At 39.2% G+C, this 19,676-nt stretch overlaps 1 protein-coding gene across 6 annotated transcripts in view; it reads right to left on the bottom strand.

Annotated features, from left to right (window-relative positions):
- Nucleotides 1-19,676, bottom strand: part of DAAM1 (dishevelled associated activator of morphogenesis 1) — a 166,937-nt gene that overhangs the window by 81,438 nt on the left and 65,823 nt on the right. For all 6 annotated transcript variants that reach the window (XM_072838762.1, XM_072838766.1, XM_072838764.1 and 3 more), the window contains exon 2: nucleotides 19,075-19,294. In XM_072838762.1, coding sequence (XP_072694863.1) covers nucleotides 19,075-19,257 — 183 coding nt within the window. In that variant the 5' untranslated portion in view covers nucleotides 19,258-19,294. The remainder of the gene's footprint in view (nucleotides 1-19,074; nucleotides 19,295-19,676) is intronic.

Below are 19,676 nucleotides of genomic sequence, written 5' to 3'. Positions count from 1 at the left end.
AACAAGGCTCACCCCACACTTATTGAAGGATGTGGTAAAGTGGGCTGAGCATAGACAGAAGGCCCTGAGCCAGTGTGTGCTTCTGTAAAGGACCCAGGGAACATTAAAGACCATCAGAGCTCCAGTGCTTGGAAGGATTACTCATACTACAGGGGCGGGATTGTGGGAGGAGGCTCCACAAACACTGAGTATCAGGCTGGACCTGAAGAACATGGACACGATGAGAGGAGGACAGCAACAGAAAGGCAGAGATTGCGAGAACAGACTAGGTGTGTTTGGGGGACAGTGACCGGCTTAGCTGAGGTACTGGAATTATGCAAAGAGAATCATCACTTAAAAGGTTTGGGAGGTGGAGAGTGACCAGTTTGTGAAAAGTCTTAAATGTCAGAATAAAGGAGCTATTCTCTTGACCAAGGAGAGCAAATGAAGGTTATGAGCAAGCGCATGGCATCTTCATTGCTGCAAACCCCACTAAGATTTATTCACCACTTTATGGGCCAAGCATTGTGTGTAGGCATTGTCTTGGTTCCCACAACAAACCTGAGTTCCACTCATTATTACATTCTCGTGTAGTAACAATGTCTGTTGTAATATAGCTGGGGGAAGTTGAGGTGGGAGTTTGGGTAAGTAGCTTGCTCCAGACCACACGCCTGGTAAAGATGGGGCTGGTTTTCAGCCTGCAGCTGTCAAACTCCAGAACCCAGACTCAGCCTCTCAGATCAGTGTCTGGGAACATTAATTTTACAGTGGAGTGGAGCTTAGATTGGACACTAAGGGAAGGCAATCTACAAACACCCATAACTAATGAATAACAACAAGAGGATAATGAATATAAAGTGCTTAGAGAAAAGCTCTTGGCATTTTATAACTCAATCATCCCTGGTCTGTGTTACTGGTATTGAGCATCTGGTACATTTCTATTACTATAGGGAAAGTTATCTAGTTGAGGGTGCAGACGGTTGGGTGTAAGATAATGAAAAGATGCTGTAAAATAAGGCTCAATGAGGTTGAGATCCTTGGGGAGCATAAATATGTCCCCCCTCTGAATGCTTTGGTATATAAATGTAATGCTACCACTTAGACACGGGCTTCACATGTCATACTCCTACCTCCATTTATCAAGTCCTGTTATTTCTTTCTTGAAAAGCGTCACGATTTGTCCTTTTTTTTTTTTTTTTTTTTTTTTTTTGATTCCCAGTGAAACCAAATCACCCAAACTTTAAGCTCTCATAACCACTCCATGGTTCCTGGCAATAGCCTCCCCACTGTTCCTCCTTGTCTTTCCCATCCTTCCTATGGTACACTCAGAATTCATTAAAGCAGTGGGGATCCTCAGTTTGCCTTTGAGACTGTTGATTTAAAACTCCAACTCAGGGGTTCCTGGGTGGCTCAGTGGATGAGCCTTTGTTTCAGGTCATGACCCTGGATCCTGGGATCGAGTCCCACATTGGGCTCCCTGTGAGGAGCCTGCTTCTCCCTCTGCCTCTGTCTCTGCCTCTCTTTGTATGTCTCTCATGAATAAAAAAAATAAAATCTTTAAAATAAATAAAATCCCAACTTACTTTGCCAGGCTTGCTTCTGGTTATCCCTTCTGCCCTATTCTGTTAACACCTGTACCTCCCTCCAAGGCCCAGCCACTCAGGGCCTGATAAGGTGCAAGCTTCCTAGGGAAGTTCTTCATCTCATTAAGCCTCTACTTCCTCATCTCCAGGATGGACATATCATTTATTTTGCAAGGCTATTGTGAAGATTAGCAACATGGACTAAGTATGGGGTAATGCTTGGCACAGGGAGGGTAGCTGGGTGGCCGCACTATTGTTATTTCTCTCGTCATTTAGACTTAAATCAGGTGCTCTTTTAAGAGCAAGGTAAACAGTTAGGTCAATAAAATACACACTCACACACCCACACACTATTACACTCTTACCACAAGAAACTAGTTAAGAATTTTAACAATGAACAATCAGGGAAGGAATGTAAAATATTTACAGAAAATTCTATTATGAGGGAACATGCTAAAAATATTAAGATTTTTGGCATGCAACCATTATATATGTGAATTGATTATTTTTCTTTCTTCCCTTTTTAATTTCCTATAAGTCATACTTGCTCTCGCCTATTGATGAATGAGGAAAATAATGTGACATCAATCACTTCCCAACAATTAGGGGTTTTTTTTGTGTGTGGGGGGGCGGTGGTAGTCAGGTCAGTTATTCAAACAGCTCAATAATAATGGTGCTTAGTTTGGGAGAAAAGTTTGTGATTTGCGAGAGAAAACAGCATTACTCATGTTGCATCTTTTACTACACTACAGCAGTATGCTTTTGCAGAGCAGAGGTATAAAGAAACAGGTGAATCCTAAAACCTAGATATTCATAGCAAAGATTATTAATGTTATGATGTTTTACTGTTAGAGGTAGAAAAATGCTTCCACAGTTGAACTAGGACTTAGAAGCAGATGGTTTTATGCAATAAAAGAATTTCCGTAAAGTAAAAATTAAAAATTGCTATAGGGTCTTTGGATATAATTTTGAATTACAGTAAGAAAACAGAGTAGGGGCTCCTGGGTGGCTCAGTCAGTTAAGCATTGGACTCTTGATTTCGGCTCAGGTCATGCATGATCTCAGGGCCTTGAGATCCAGCTCCACATTGGGCTCTATGCTCAGCATGGAGCCTGCTTAAGATTCTCCCCCTCTTCCCTTGCAGCACCCCAATCCCCCAGCACATGTTCTTTCTTTCTCTCTCCCCACCATCCCTATCATATAAATAAAATAAATAAAATAAATCTCTTTAAAATAATAAAAAAAATGTAAAGAAAAAGAAAATGGGGAAAAAATAAAAGAATATTGGTAATAGTTAACAAGTATTGAGCACTTCCTGTGTGCTCGGCAGTACTATTTTATATGAATTAATTTATTTTCACAATAATCCGATAAGATGAGTGTTGTTATCCCATCTTCCAGGAAACTGAATCATAGAAAGATGAAGTACCTTGATCAAGGTAATAAAGCTAGTAAATGGTGGAGGAGAACTTGAGTCTAGGCTGTTTACGGAGCCCACGTCCTTAACCACTACGCTGTCCATTCTATTGATCATTCAACAGGTAGGTAGAATCACAGCACAGATGCAAATATGAAACTGTATCCATCTGCCACACTCACAGCCTACAGTGTCTATTAGCAGAAAGAAGAGGATATTGTTGTCAGGCATTCCTGAGTTCCAGGTCTGGCTTTCACGAGTTATGCAAACTTGCACAAGTGACTTAACCTCTGGACTTCAATTTCTTCATCTGAAAAATCTGATAGAATTCTCTCGAGGATTCATTCAGGCAACCAAAATTTTTTTTTGGAGTGTTTATTAAATGCCAGGCATTGTGCTAGGTGCAAGGGACAAAAAAGTATCACAGAGCTCATATTCTTGAGCAAGAAGAAAGGAAATCAAATAATCACATGAACCAAGATACGATCACACAGGAAGCTGAGCTCTGACAGTCCATCTGTTGTGGAGAAAGGTAGGGCAGTGAAGGTTGTCCCAAGGAAGTGAAGCGAAAGCTGAGAGATGAATGGGAACTAAATAGGTAAAAAGCAGCACAGTGAACAGTAGCTTTGAAGGATACTATGACCTTTGATCTTTCTCATAAGAGCAACCTGAGGTCACTGGCAGATTCTAAGTAAGAATGACATAGATTAAATTAGATAATGGCTGGGAATGCCTCGGCACAAGGCCCAGAGTGTAATAGACACCCACCCCCCCTCCATTCCAAAAGTATCTCTGCTCTGACTCATTTCATTTTAATAATATGGCTGAATCAAGCATGCAAGACTCTAAGAGACTATCACAGCTTTAGTGATCAATCAACACTTACTCGCTGTCCTACCCATTCCAGGACCATGGCCAGACATTATAAAGAATACAAAGATGAATAACAGACCTTGATTTTATGGAATTTAAGAATTTAGTTAGGAAGACAAGATGATAGCTTTAGTGATTCCTTTTCTTTTCAGGATAGATCCAAAATTCCTTAGCAGGTAGGTAAAGGCACTTTGTGATATGCTAACTTGTCCCCTTTCCTCTTCTTCCGCCACCACCGCCGCCACCACCACCACCACCAGCCACCTTTTGGCACTTCTAATCACAGTTACCTACTTCTGAAACTTTTGCACACACTATTCCCCTTTTTTCAGAGACCCCTTCCCACCGCACCTAAGGATCAGTCCTATTCATCAAAGCTTTTACAAGGTGTCACCTAGTCCCCTTCAGATAGCCTTTCCTGGAGTGAGCAGCTCCCCTATTCTCACCTCTCTTACAGCATTTATCACATTGCTACTGTCATGTTACTGGGATGTCTAACGCCTATCCTGGACTCATTCCCAGAGGGAAGAAACTAAATTTGTTCTATTATCTTTGCCATTAATTGACTAACTATTGTTCTGAAACAATACCTGACATAGCTGGACTGCCGCCCCTCCCCCCCCAAAAAAAAATAAGGGGAGGGAAGGTGGAGAGGCTGGGAGGAAGAAAAAGAGGGAGGAAGGGAGGGGATTATTGTAGGAACTAGTAATCATTAGTGTATTTGGAATATTAACACCCCTCCCCCTTTTCTGGTCAGTACAATGTACATACAGTGTAACATATGATCTTTTTTTTTTTTGAAAGAATTTATTTTTTATTTTTTAATTTTTATTTATTTATGATAGGCACACAGTGAGAGAGAGAGAGAGGCAGAGACACAGGCAGAGGGAGAAGCAGGCTCCATGCACCGGGAGCCCGACGTGGGAATCGATCCCGGGTCTCCAGGATCGCGCCCTGGGCCAAAGGCAGGCGCCAAACCGCTGCGCCACCCAGGGATCCCTAGAATACAATTTTCCGTTTGGCAAGAGTATACACTGAAGTGGTTGTAGCACTCTACATTTGAAGAAACTGATTGTATCATCTTATTCTCCATTAGCAATATATGGCAGTCCACGTTACTCCACCTTTTCACTAAAAATTGGTGCTATGTCTTTTTAATTTTAACCATCTAGTTTAAGCAAAGAGTTATTTCAATGTAGTTTTAGTTTGCATTTCCCTGATAACTGATGCTGAATATAACCACTTCATGTGGTCACTCCCATGTGTTCTTTTGTGAACTATCCAAGCCCAATTTTATTGAGTTAAAAACATTACATATTTTGGAAACAGCTCCTTTGTCCTAGGTATATAGAGACTATTTCTCCTAGCCTACAGATCGCCTTTTTATTTTGTTAATCTATTTTGATCACTGGGTGTTTTAATTTTAATAATGTCTAATTTGTTAATCTTTTCTTCTAGAATTAGTGCTTTTTGTCTTCTCTGAGGGATCTTTGCAACTTGCAGGTCAAGAAGTATTCTACGGTTTCTCATGAACATTGCCTAGTTTTACTTTCAGTTCCTATGTTTGAATCTTACTGCATATCTCATAGACCTGACTCATGGGGTTCCTCTTTAAATATAAAATTGCTGGATGGTTTTTGCCTTCTCTCTTTACCACCTACTTGCACTCATTCAGACACATTGCTGGACAAGGAGGGGAATAAAATCACAGTTGACAGAGGAGGAAAAAGAACGTAATACAAACTAACTTGAAAATCACCTTAATATATTAGGTCCTTCAAGCTCTGATACTACTTCAAAGTAATATTACAGATTACAGAGATTTTTCATTTTGATACTTAATTCAAATATTGAAAAAGGCCACCATGGAAAACAAAACAGGATCACTATATGATTATTACATGAGATTTTTAGAAAAACTACATCTATGGGGCAGAAAGCAGATTAATGGTTGTCTGGGGCTAGAGGCAGGCAGAGATGACTGCAAAAATGGACAAGGTGGTAGAAATGTTCTGGAGGAGGGCTGTGGCAACTGCTGCACAGTTGCACACATTTACTAAAACTCACTGAACTGTACACTTACAATAGGTGATTCTATAGCACGTAAATTACATCTCAAAAAGCTGCTAAGGAAAAAGAATCAAGCTTGATTGTTGGAGCCCCAACGAAAACAAAAAATTCAGAGTAGAGATAACCTTGTGTACTCCATAAGGAAAGAAATTTCTGATTGAACATTAGATAAACCAAAAAGTTGGCTTAGAAGAGAAACTGACTTGAAAAAAAAAATGTAAAGAAAGGAAAAATGTGGGCCCCTTTAAGATAAGTAGTTTGCTATGGGAACTGTTAAAATTTCAGATACAATTTTTGTTTGAAACCAAAGATCACTTCTATGAAATACCCCTTCCTTGAAAATTAGATAGATTCTATTAATATGCATTCCACTTAGACTAAGAGATAGTATTTCCCCTAATTTAACATATCATATACTTTAATACCAAAGTAACATGATACATTAAATTAAATGATAAATCCTCAAGAACCTTTTCAGTGTTTTTGGTTTTGCTTTTCATTTTTCCCTACTGGTGGTGCTACAGAAGAGTACTGGCTCCTCTGTACCTCTGTGAATTAATAAGCAAGTTTTCCACAAAGGTTAACAAATGTAATGAGCTCAACCCCAGGAAGCATCCTGGATGCTCCTAGATCACCTTACTTTTTGTTTTGTTTTATAATCATGCTAAGTCAGATATTGTTTTGGGGACTGGCAATTAATGCCAAGACAAGCAAAACAAACTTAGTTCCTACTCCTATACCCTAGACTTGGGTGGCCCAGCTCCTTTCCCTGGCCACAGAATTTTCTTTCATATTATTCTTTGTTGGACAGAGTTTTAAGTTAATTAAAGGAAAATAATTTAGTCAGTAATAAAAGGAGAAACATTCGCACCAATTCCTCTCCCCTTAGAGCTCAAGCTTCTTGAAAACTAAAACCAGCAAACAAATCCTATAGGCTTTTCCTCTTAGAGAAGATATTATGTTTTTAATATCTTTATAAAATGTGTATTTGATACAGTATCTTGGAGAAAAGGAATAAATTATATAGTTTTTATTAAGAAGAAAGGATCTCTGAGGGAAGTCCAGCTGTGGGAACTAAAGTTCTAGGCTTCAATCTCTAACAAAGTATATTATTAAGACCTACTTCTAAAAGGTTCTGTACAAAGAAATCTCACCGGTCCTACACTCCATAGTAATCGGGCAGCGCTATATAGAAATCTACATAAATCATTAAACAATTGGCACAGTATAATAAATATAAGGAAATGGATTGATTTGCTAGATAAAGCAAGGGAAGGAATTTTGAAAAAAATATACAATAAAGGTCTTGAATAAGTTGAAAGAGCTCTTTTCAGAGATTTAGCTACATTGAAAGACAGAGTTATTTATAAAGCTTCTAAAACAGTATTGAAAGCATTTATTCTTTGAAAACCCACCAAATCAATAGATTTCAGTGAGCCAGCAAGTAAGTTTCCAGATAACAAGAAACCACTAATAAAGGAATTCTGGATTTCTATTTCTAATGAGTTAAGCTAACTCTTTACATACATACTAATACAGATTCATGCAGAGGTAGGAGGATATGCAATTAATGCTGAGGGGAAGGGAGAATTTAAAAAATGAGAAGCAAAGATAGGTCCCAGGGGTCACCCTCCCAATTAACTTACTATTTTGTGTGTTTCATTTTTGCTTTTAGTGGTCCTTTAACAGGTAACCAGCCATCTGATTCAATGTACAGACCTCACTGAACTTCTAACCATATTATTACTCAGATAAAAGCTAACCTTTCTCCTTCAAATTACAAACTTCAGGTATTTGCCCACAGCATGGAGGCCCAATTCAGCCACCCTACCCCCACCCACCAAAGATTTCCCCACATGCCTGTAGGCAGCAATCCTTAGGTTCACCTCACTTATGCCCTATGTTAGCCTTTTCTGGATTTAACCTTCTGTCATTAACCCTTTCTTTCCATCCCATAATTCAACACTACTGACTGAAATAAGTCAGATGCTTAGAGGGACAAGTCACTAGGCCTTAAGTCATATGACATAGTGATAAGTACAATATCATGGGGGAAAAGGCCAAATTACACTTTTTGCAAATGTAGACAGAAAATGTACTAGTAGACTGAGACATTTCATCGAATTTACAAACATCTAGAGGCACCTGGGGGGCTCAGTCGGTTAGGCATCTGCCTTTGGCTCACCTGGGAAGAAGCCCCATGTCAGGCTCCCTGCTCAACAGGGAGTCTGCTTCTCCCTCTCAGTCTGCCCCTGCGTGCACACTCACTCTCTCCAAAATAAATAAAATCTTAAAAAAAAAAAAGTATAAACATATATCACCACCAAAGCAAATGGCCATCACATCCATAAGTCACAGGTTGCCACTTCAGCTCTTCAAATTTAACCACAGAGAAAGTCTTTTATTTTCACAGTAGTGATTTGAAATTTGAAGGTAAAATTCCATATTTGTCCATTTAAATAGAAGTACATTCAGTGACTTATTACCTGTTCCTAACCAGTCGGGAAAATATAAATGGAAAACAACTGAGCACTTTAAATCCCAAGATAGGTGTGTACACACAAGAGAACAAACCTTGAAGGTTTTCAGCCGGTAAGATTTCTGCCAACATTCTTAGTCATTACACGAAATACCACAATATGATTCACCACTACCTACACAGTAATGTTCTCTGTGTCTAATAAGCATGTTTTCATTTGATATATAAAAATAAGTGAGACCCCACAAGCAAAAACTGACTAATAGAAATAACTTTTAGTTTTTAACTACCAGTGGTTAAGTGTTTTATGCTATTTCCCTTCCTTTCATTAACAGTCGGCAACGCAAACTATAACCAGGTTTGCTAGACAAATTCTGCGGCTAAACCCATAGGCTTTTTATTTAGCTTCTTTGTGTTATTTCAACCAGAAACTCATTAGAGCAACTTTAACTTTTAACTAGTATATATCACCAGCAGTGTCCCAGAAATTTAAAATAAATAACTCTTTCTAAATATATGTGAAACTCCTAATATTCATCCAGTCACCTAAATATCCAGTCTTAACATCTATGATTTGGTACAACTTCTGTTGTCAAGGCTTAACTGAGAGAATTTCTAAGCAGCGTTTCCCTAATTGAATGAATGGAGGGATTTTGTCTCCTGGGAGAAAGAACCAATGTAAAGTGATGGGCGTAGAAAGGCACCCAAAGGCCCTGTGGGCAACTGTGAAAACAAGTTCCCCTTCCCTCAAGGACACCTGTGCTGCTCTTGCCAGACCAGGCCCTTCCCACACCTGCTCAGCATTCTCTTGAGAGACTTTTTGGCAGCCCAGCTGACACTTAAGTTTTATCTGGGTCAAAAGATATTTTGGCACAATAGGTCTCTTCCCACATTGCCGCTATTTATTTTATCATGTCATATATAGTAGAGAGACTGTTAAGGACAGAAAATAATTCTCAAACATTATCAATCTTATCCTCTCAATCTGCCACCCCCAGTGCCAGACACTTTGGTGCTCCCATATGAAGACTATGACTAAAGAGAATGATAACAGGTAGATGGGGGTGGGGTGGGGCAGAAGGGTATTGGGATCAGCCCAAATTCATCACTTCTACTTCAAGAATAATTCAGAATACATATGCAACTGCTGGAGGATTCAGCAGTCATTAATTCATACACATATACATACAAACATGCATTCAAACAGTTACTGAGCATTTCACGTATTAACCTTTAGTAATTACTCATCCAAGCTACATACATTTACTGAGCACCCACTCTGGGCTACACCCTACTCTAACCCCTGGGGTTCCTGAGAATGAAAAAGCCCGAGTACAATGCCTGTGTGTCATTCTGCTCTCTGAAAATCCAAAGTGTCTATCCATAGGTAGATTTAACATAATGAGTGTTCATATGGGAATAAACTCAAACCATCTGATTGTTCAAAGGTGGTAAAAGACTTGATGACTTTTTCTTCTATATCTAAGAAATGCCCATCTTTCCTGAAAACAACCTGTACATACATTCTAAGTGAGCTTTTAGTCATTTGGTTTAGTTCTTAACTATTCCAATGTGTAATGAATAAACAGCAGTTGTAGGAGGTTTCCAGTGGTTTCATTTAAAATTGGACAAGAGGGAAAAAATTGCTATATTTATTTATATTTTTAGGGATCTTACTTTCAAAAAAAATAGAGAGATATGGTTCTTCACGCATAAACCAAAAAATCATAACTAAAAAATGTAACTGGTACTGAGCTCCTACAACACACATTAAGAAAAAGTCTGAAATTCCTGAGTAATTCTGGGAATTGTAGATGGGGGAGGGGAGGATTCCAAGTATAGCAGATCAAGATTATTGAGGACAGTTAGAACTGAAATACACCATCCACATATTGGGCATTTACCCCCCACAGGTCATGTGACGTATGTTTTATGTGAGCAAATGATGTTTAGATGATTCCCAACGCATCAATATATATTCTCATGTGCAGTTATTTATACAAACTACCAGATTGTTCTAGCCATTACTGAAACATATTTCCAAAATTACACTTGAAAGCTTACTAAACCACATGACTTATGGAGATGAAATTATTTTCCCGTCTTTTAAAACCTGAATTGATTTATATGGGGACATGTAGAGAGCTGGCAAGTCAGTACAGTATGTTGACTTTGTGTGATCTGCACATGGTAGCCTGAGGATTAAGTTAAATAATCAGATTTTAAATTGTTGTCAAAAGCTAAGTAGGTATATACTGCTCAGTCTCTTTAGAATTTGTAGTAATGAAAATCATCAAGGCCAAGGGGATTCATAACCATTTTCTAACATCATTAATTCTGAGATGGCTTTGCAGCTATTTATATTAAATTTATATTAAAATTTAAAAGTTTTCATGTTTCTCTCTACACTCCCTCCTCCCATTTCAGTTTCTGTAATCTAAATTAGAAGCACCCAGAAATAAATGTATTGATTTATAACAAAGTATCTGACATGGAGTCAAGAATCTATACTTAACAGCCTATAGAAAAGGACATTTGGAATGATCTTGGCAAGATAAAATATAAATTTGGTACTAGAAGGAATAAAATAGTTTTGTGGTTTTACCTTAAGCTTTATTGAATTTGTTTAGTAAATCAGAAGACAGGTTGACCATCTTACGGTCTTTAAGCAGACAGGGCCTCCAACCAGTATAGAGAAATGTGGACTGTTCTTGGGATGAAGATCTACTGCCAACCCACTTTGATTCTTAGAAGTAATGTAATGTTCTGTCCAGAAGTACAACAGATATACGCAAGCAAAACCACCTATATTAACACCACCTTGTATCACAAATCATCAGTTGTTCTGAGGGCCAAAATAATTTTTTTATAAAGTTCTGGGTTTGGGATCATCTTTAAATTGACCGTATATTGGCAGCAGTTCATATCTTCTACATAGGAATGTTAGCACCGAACACATTTAAGCCCATATCTACATTCCCACTTCCCTCTGTGATGTATTGCATATTTTCACACTGTTCTGAACATTTTTCTATAAATTCATCAAGTTGATATATCCAAAAATGCCACAGAGTCAGAAGACGTACTCAATCTTTTTTTCATTATCAACTAATCATGTCCATTAGCTAAACAGAATTTTCTCTTTGATCTTTATAGGTTTGTCAAATGAAAAGAATTTTAACCTTATGGAAACAGTAATCTTTTTTTTAAAGATTCTATTTATTTATTCATGAGAGACACAGAGAGAGGCAAAGACATAGGCAGAGGGAGAAGCAGGTTCTCTGTGAGGAGCCTGAAGAGGGACTCAATTCCAGGACCCCAGAGTACAACCTGAGCCAAAGGCAGATGCTCAACCACTGAGCCACCAGGTGCCCCAAAACAGAACAATCTTAATATCAATTATTTCATTGGGTTCTGATTTTTGGCTTGCAGACAACTGAACACTTTGAGACTATTCCAGATATTTCTTTAAAGCCTTTATACAGTCTGATTTCCTCTGCTTAATTACTGAGCAATCCTTTAGACTCTAAGGAACAACAGATTAAAACTCTTGACTCCTTACAACCAGTTTTTTTTCCCTTCAATCAGGTTAAAATGAAATGGTCTTGCTACTCAATTTTTGCATCTTTTTTTGGAGACAGGGAACTGAATAGCTCCTGTAAGAAACTATTCTTAGTCCTGGCCTTAGTGTGAAAGCCGAGTTTTAAAAACAAAGAGATAAAAAGTGCTGAAACTTGTCATCAATTCTAGTGATAATGGAAGAATTTTTATTTAAAAGACCTTAAGATAGTCCTAGTAATAAAAGAACTTATGTTGGCAGCCTGAGAAGATGGGTAACAATTCACACAGCTAGGAAAAGAACAAAACTTGTACACTGGTAAATTCATAAGACAAATTTGGACTCCTGTAGCGCCTTTCATACCAAAGGGACTTCAGAATATATTGAAAAATGAAAAGATTACCGATGTAGATTCCCAAGTGAACTCACTTGGCACAGCTTACCTTGACCGTGAATTCATCTGACTCTGTTACATCAACTACAGTCTCTCATTCCTGCTATCTTCGTTTCTCCAATTTTATGCTGGCTACTAATGTCCTCAGTAATTAGTAATAATAAAACTCACTTATCATAAGTAATTATAGTTTGAGGATATAAATCTTTCCATCAACCTATCCATCATTACCACCTTCCCTGTTAAGATTTAATTTTCATTGACAATCTTCAATAGTATAAATGGTAGCTTTGTGATTGTTAATGAATATTTTAAATAAGTTTCTTTAAAATAGTTTACATTGCCTGGAAGGTACAGCACTCTATATTATCCTAAAACATTAGACCCACTGGCCAAATAAATGAAGATGAGGCAGTGGATTCAAAAGAAAACAGATTAACCAGAAAAGTGTAAAATGTAATTGGTCACATTTCAGATTTAGGAAAACTTGCGTCCATGATGTATATTTCCAATTAGCCATAAATTCATATCCATATTAGAAATGAAAGCTTTTCTCTATTACATCTATTAAATAAATTGGTTCCAAATACACACAACAAATGTGTGTTCTAGAGGAGTGGAGATTTGGTGCTAAGCACATCAAAACCACAACCAGGTTACAAACCTGGTTTCTGACCTAAAATCTCAGCTGGGTGAAGCAGCTGGACATATTGCATGTTTTACAAGGCAAGGGAGCTGAGGGAACCCATTAGGAGATACCAATTGTAATATCACTGTTGCTGTGGAATATTCTGTAGGGAATCCTTAGCCTTCCAATTTCTGGTGTATGCAGGAGTCTGTGCACTGGTTGGAAGAACAGAAGGGGGTGCTCCTCATAATCTTCTCTTTCCTTTTCATTTCAAAATTAAAGTACCCTGAGGAAGTATATGCTGTAGCAAGAAAGTATCTCACCTCATCAATTGGACTCAAGTGAAAACATACTCAGAATCTATTCGAGAAGACATGACACCTTTCGCTAAACTTATCAACACCTCACAGAGACTGCAAAGAGCAATGTCTATGTTTGTATAGGTAATCAATGAATATTCCACTGTACTTTCGAATATTTGGTTCACTGAGAAAACCTATAAGGAAGGACACCTTCCTTTCATTCAAATAAGATTCTAAGATGTATAACTAAATCAATAATACACCATCCCCATCCCCTTTTCTCAAAGCCCCAGTCCTCTCAGCCTATTTCATGTTCCATCTATATTGAGCTTTCTGTTCCTTGAGCCTTCCATGCTTTCTCTCAACTCCCAGCCTTCTACACATCCTGCTCTCACAGTCTATAACACTCCTCTCTCCTCTTTGCCTGGATATTCCTATTTGATTTATACTTCCTACATTAAATGAAACTTGCTCCACCAAGCCTTCCAACACCCTTCCATACTAGGTTAAGAATCTGTGGGGTTTGGAAGTAGGTGTCAGCAAATAGCAAGCTTGGGATTAATTGACAGTTAAGCTAAGGACCCAAGCAAAAATGGAAATCAAAATACCTACTTTTTTACACATGGAAGTGGAGTCGGAGAACCCAACTTTCACCTGCAGACAAGTGGCCTTGCTGAGATTCAATGCTGACTTAGACACTTACCCACCAGCTGGAAGACTGCGGAACTCCCCAAGGGGGCTCACTCCTAGGAAATTTATAGCACCAAGGGCCACAAAATGTGTTTCCAGAAAGCAAGTTGATTTGTAGAGAAATCGAGAAAGAAAGAAGGACTAAGCTATGCAATTCCCAAGAGGAGCTGGAAGAGAAGCTAGGAGTTACTGGGCAAGAGAGCTAAGGTTATACACATGGAACCTGTGAGTGGGACTCCCTCCCTCGTGAAAAAGGAGGACTGAACATTCTTATTCAACAATATATACTACTGGAGGAGCTCTCATAATCCTCAGGCACACTGGATAAGATTACGTATTTAATTGCCTGTTTCCCCCACTCGGCCTTCAGCACCACAGATTAATGAAGAACCAGGACTGCTTTGCTTACCAGTTACTTCAGCGCATAGAGCAGGTACTTATCACACACATACACCCAAAAAATACTGACCAATTAATGACACATTCTTCTGTTCACCCCAAAGGAAATCTTCTAACATTGAGATGAAAAAGTTACTTGAATAAGGAGAACTTACAGAGTTATAATAATGCCTAGGAGTCTTCAAATAGGTTGGCAAAAATAGTCTAAGAACTTTAAAAGGCTGTAGAAAGACCATAGCTAAATCTTATTTGATGCGAATAGTGTTGAGTCTCAGATTGGTTATGCTTAGAATTTGTGGCTGAAGCAAAAGACAAAGCAGAAAAAATGGGGCAAGAAAGTGGGAGAAGTAATACAGGGGAAAAAAAAAAGGATTAATGCTTGAAAGACATAAAATACATAGCAGAGATAACACAAACCCTTAACTGAATATTTTTTAAAATATATCAAATCAGTTAAAAATTGTTAGCATAGAGACTATTTCTATTTGACAAGTTACAAAAATAGTTTAAAAATTTCCAAATTACATATCCTCAGTTCTCCAGGAGCTACTGAACAGCTTTAAAATCAGCAGGTTAATCTGTAAGAGGTAATAACAACGTTGGCAAAGATGGGGTCAAACTGGAACCCTCACACACTGCAGGTGGGAATGTAAAATGGAATAGTCAGTTTGGAAAACAGTCTGGCAATTCCTCAAATGGTAAACATTATGTTACCATAGGGCCCAGAAATTTCACTCTTAGGTCTATACCATGAGAGCTGAAAATATATTTTCATGCAAAAACTTATATATGAATATAGTTTACAGCATTATTCATAATAGCTGAAGACTGGCAAAAACCCAAACATCCATCAATGATGAATGGATAAACAAAATATGGTATGTTCCTACAGTGAAGTATTATCCAACCGTGAAAGGAAATGAAGTACTGACATACAACATAGATAAACTCAAAAGATTATGCTGAAAGAAGCCAGTCACAAAGGGCCACATATAATATGATGCCATTTCTATGAAATGCCCAGAATAGGCAAATTCACAGAAACAGAAGTAGATTAGAGGTAGCCAGGGGATGGTTGAATTGGGGAGAAATGAGACTTAACAGTTAATAGGTAAGGGAGTCGTGAAACCATTCTAAAATTTATTGTGATTATTACTGCACAACTTGTGAATATACTAAAAGCCACTGAGTTATATACTGTAAATAGGTGAATTATATAGTCTGTAAATTAGAACTCAATAAAGCTGTTTTTGAAAGAAAAGACAAGCAGGGTTTTGGACTGGGACCTCCAGGAACCAATACATCCTGAAACTGGAAGGAGTCTGATTCCACTGCCTGTGGGCAGGTGCTCCTCGCTAACCACCTTCTTTACAGATCCTCACAGCTGACCTCCCATTCAGGTTTGCTTTATTTATGAGATGATAAGGCTGCAGTAAGCAATTCTGCAAGCAACCTACTGAGTACCACTCTTAAAGTGGGAGGCCGTTGTGTCATCAGAAAAGGCAAAGGAAACCAGCTTACAACAACCGGCTATGATAAGATGCTTTCCGACAGATAGAGGTAAAATGCCCTGCAAGTTAGGACTCACTCTGGCTCACTCACAGTAAGCAGATTATCTTTCAAGAAAAGGAAAAACCTGGGATATCTGCTTAGGGTGTTGTGCTCAGGAAATACCTGAATTACTTTCCATTCCTCTCATTGCATTAGGATGTAGGGTATAAAGCATTTAATAGGCACTAGGCTTTTTAAAGAAGTCATCTTCTTTACAGCAACCCTATCGGAGTGATGGTATTATCCCCATTTTATAGGCAAGGCAATAAACTTAAATTCCAACCTGTGGTGAAGGAAGTCACCACAGGTTGCAGAGTGATCTGAAGCCACAGGCCATGCCTCTTCATCTGACTCTCCTCTTCCCCACGTGGCCTCCCTTTCCTGTGCATAGGCAGAGGCAGAACTTCTTCTGTGAACACTCAAGAGAATCCAGAACAGAAAATTCCAGTGGCTTTGAACCCACCTCTCTTACCCCAGGACACCCCTGGCCATTGGATGGATTTGTGGTCTAAGTCCCCGAAGTCAGAAAAAGACAGAAATCCATCCGTCACTCACCAGGACAGATACAAACCTCAACATAATTTGTTTTCCAATGGTTTCAGCTTAAAGTCCTGGTTTGGCATTGGCTTTTTAACAACTAACAGCTGTAGGCAATTTTCACACAGAATAAAGACATCAATAAGGCAGAGAATGGAATTTTCTCCCTTATGAATACAGAACAATGAGCCGTCTTCAAGATGAACATGGAGCTGCCACCACACAGGCTCTGGCTTAGGTCTCATTTTGAGAGTCTGAGAGAATACAATTAAAAAGACAGTGGGGGAAAAAAAAAAAAAAAAAGACAGTGGATATGGATGCTTTGAGTGTACTAGGCTCTGCCCACCAGATCCACTACCACCAAGAAGTCCTTCATCTATCAACAACATCTATCTCCTTAGGTTGACTTTTGGTTTTAAAATACTTTAAGTGGGAAATAAAACCAAGCCTGTGAATACATCATTTTTGCCCTTCTTGATAGCCATCATGGTAGATGATTCAGTGCCTGTCCCTGGAAGAGGGCTATGTGTCCTCCCTCCTCCTCCCCATCCCCACCTCCCATGACCTCAGGATTGGCCATGCAATTTGTGGTGCCAGCCTCTACAGAAGGATGATCTATCCTTACCCTATGAACTCAGGAGTGGCCTTGTAACTTTTATTGGCCAAAGAAATGGGGGCAGAAGTGACATTTCTAAGCATGAGGTTAGAGCCTGCTAGCAGTTCACCATGTCTCTACTCCCTCTTCCCTCAGGCCTGGGTCTTGGATGAAAGATGGTGAGGAACAGAACCACAGTAGCCCCACAGTGGACACGCAGCACTAGCAAGTATAAGCTACAGCAGTTTGTAACCACTAAGGCTTTGCTATCATGGAATGAACTAGGTTAAGATGCCTGAGACAGCCATTAACACTGATCCCCTCATTTCTTGTCTCACCTTCAATTGTTCCTCACAGCTTACCTCCTCCAGAAAGTCTTCCCTGACCACCTCCTCATCACTACGTCCTACACTCCACAACACATCTACCCACAATCTCTGCAGAGGTAGGTTGTGCTTCTTCCTTTAGTGGTGTTATAAACCTGTATGGGTCTCCTTTTGCTACTGAAACTATCGGCTATTTAGGAGCAGGTTCTAGTTTTCCATGTTGAGCCTCCTGATTAACACCTAGAACAGAGTCCCTGCATGCAGGGGCAGGAGAGGAAAGAGATTCTTTAAACATTGAAAGTATCCATCAACATCATAAAATACAAATATGCTGCCAAGAGCCCAACCAATTCTAGTTGGTAATAGGCCCATTAATCCACTCAGGAGACCAGAACTCAAATATCAGCTCCATAGTATTCTCTCATGGGCTTATGTCACACAATAAGCTTATGGGTACATTCTGGCCTAGAAGATCTGGAGTGACCCACTCCGTTCAGATATTAGCCCTGGAGGGCAGTAACAAAGCCTTCGTTACTTTGTTGACTCAAGAGTCATGCAAAATGATTGCACTCTCTAATATCTGTTGAATGATATAAATGGTCTGGCTAGAACTAACTCTATTACGAAATGACAATGGTGATAAAGGGAGGATGGAGTACTCATATTACATTTATTGAGCACCTAATGAGGGCCAGGCATTGGGCATTCCCACTATTTATTATTCAAAGATATTACATCAAACCAGGAAGAGGCATTATTTTTTTTCTCACTTTCCAGAAAACAGGCTTATTTGCTTTTTCCATACTTACACAGATAATAAAGTCAGAACAGTAATTTGAACCAAGGTCTTCCTAATCCCCATGCCAGTACCCCTTAAAGTATGCCATAATATCCCCTAAAACAGAATGGAAAGAAACACTACCTCAGAAGTGTTTCAAGCAGAAAGTACACAGGGAAAGGCTAAGCTACAGAGAGCACTTACATCTTTTGATGAATGGATCCTATACCAGATATATCTTTTCTTTTTTTTTATTGGAGTTCAATTTACCAACATATAGCATAACACCCAGTGCTCATCCCATCAAGTGCCCCCCTCAGTGCCCGTCATCCAGTCACCCCAGATATATCTCTCACTTCAGTATAGTCCATTCTAAAATATGATAGGATCTACAAAAAGTTTCCCACAACAGTTATTACTGCAATCCTGTCATTAGGCTAAATAATTATACTGTACTTAAATAATAATGTCTTTCATCAAAGGACCCAGGACAGGAGGAGGAGTATGACTAATTTTTAAAAAGACATGAATACTATCACTGAGAATAGGGGTGGAGAAAGCATTAGGGAATTGTGGAAGGTGTGAAGCAGATGAGGGAATTATTTATGCACATATTAGACTCCGACTGGGATGGAGAGGAATAGAGCAACTTAGGATGTAGTTCTGCCACATATTTGAAGACCTAAAGTTCTAAATCCCTACACTTTAAAGCAAAGCCCTTTGATGTAGTAATGCTGCCCTCTTCTTTCTCTTCCTCCAGAGAGCACCTCTCAGTGCTCACAGTTGGGGTGCCAACATAAAGGGGTCATTTCACTGAAGAAGGGCAAGGCCATGGCTAACCAAACCAAACCAAGCACATCCTCTCCTCTTCCTGCTAGCTCCCACACACCTCAGGAAGGAAGGTGGGGACTCACCACGAGTTCACTGAACATGACGTCCAGCTCCTCCACAGGGGGCATGGGTAATGCTGGCTCCATGGTCTGAAGAGCAAAGTTGCTATCGTTTCGCAGCCGATAGGTGATTTCTGGGTGATCATTATTTCGGAAACAGCAAAAGATGAACGAAATCCCCCGTCCACCTCTCTTCCTTGGGGCCATGGCTGAATTCTGTTCTATTTCTTGAAGTAACTAAACTCTGTAAAAAAGAGGACATGATACAGTTAAGGGTGAAAAAATGGATAAAACTTTTGTTTTAAGTCAGACCAATTCAAGAAAGAGACCTCTGTATTGGAAGCAGTTAATATACCCCTGTAGGGCACAAACAGGACAACCCTAAGAGGATTTGGAGCCCATTTGGGCAAAGAGCATATCCTTCTATTCACTTGTTGAATGTTTCCTGTGACCAACTGCTGAGCAAACAGTATATCCCTACCTCTCCATGCCACAGTGTATGTCCCAATCACATTGGTCATTCTTTGCCTAGCACATGCTCTTTCTTGCCAACCCATCTTGTTCTTTAACTCCCCTGCAAGAATGACCATCTTTTCCTTACTCGCTAGGAATCTAGGATCTCTTAC

The sequence above is a fragment of the Canis lupus genome, chromosome 9 (genome assembly GCF_048164855.1).
Source record: "Canis lupus baileyi chromosome 9, mCanLup2.hap1, whole genome shotgun sequence".
NCBI lineage: Eukaryota > Metazoa > Chordata > Mammalia > Carnivora > Canidae > Canis > Canis lupus.
This window is presented reverse-complemented; position numbering and strand designations above follow the sequence as displayed.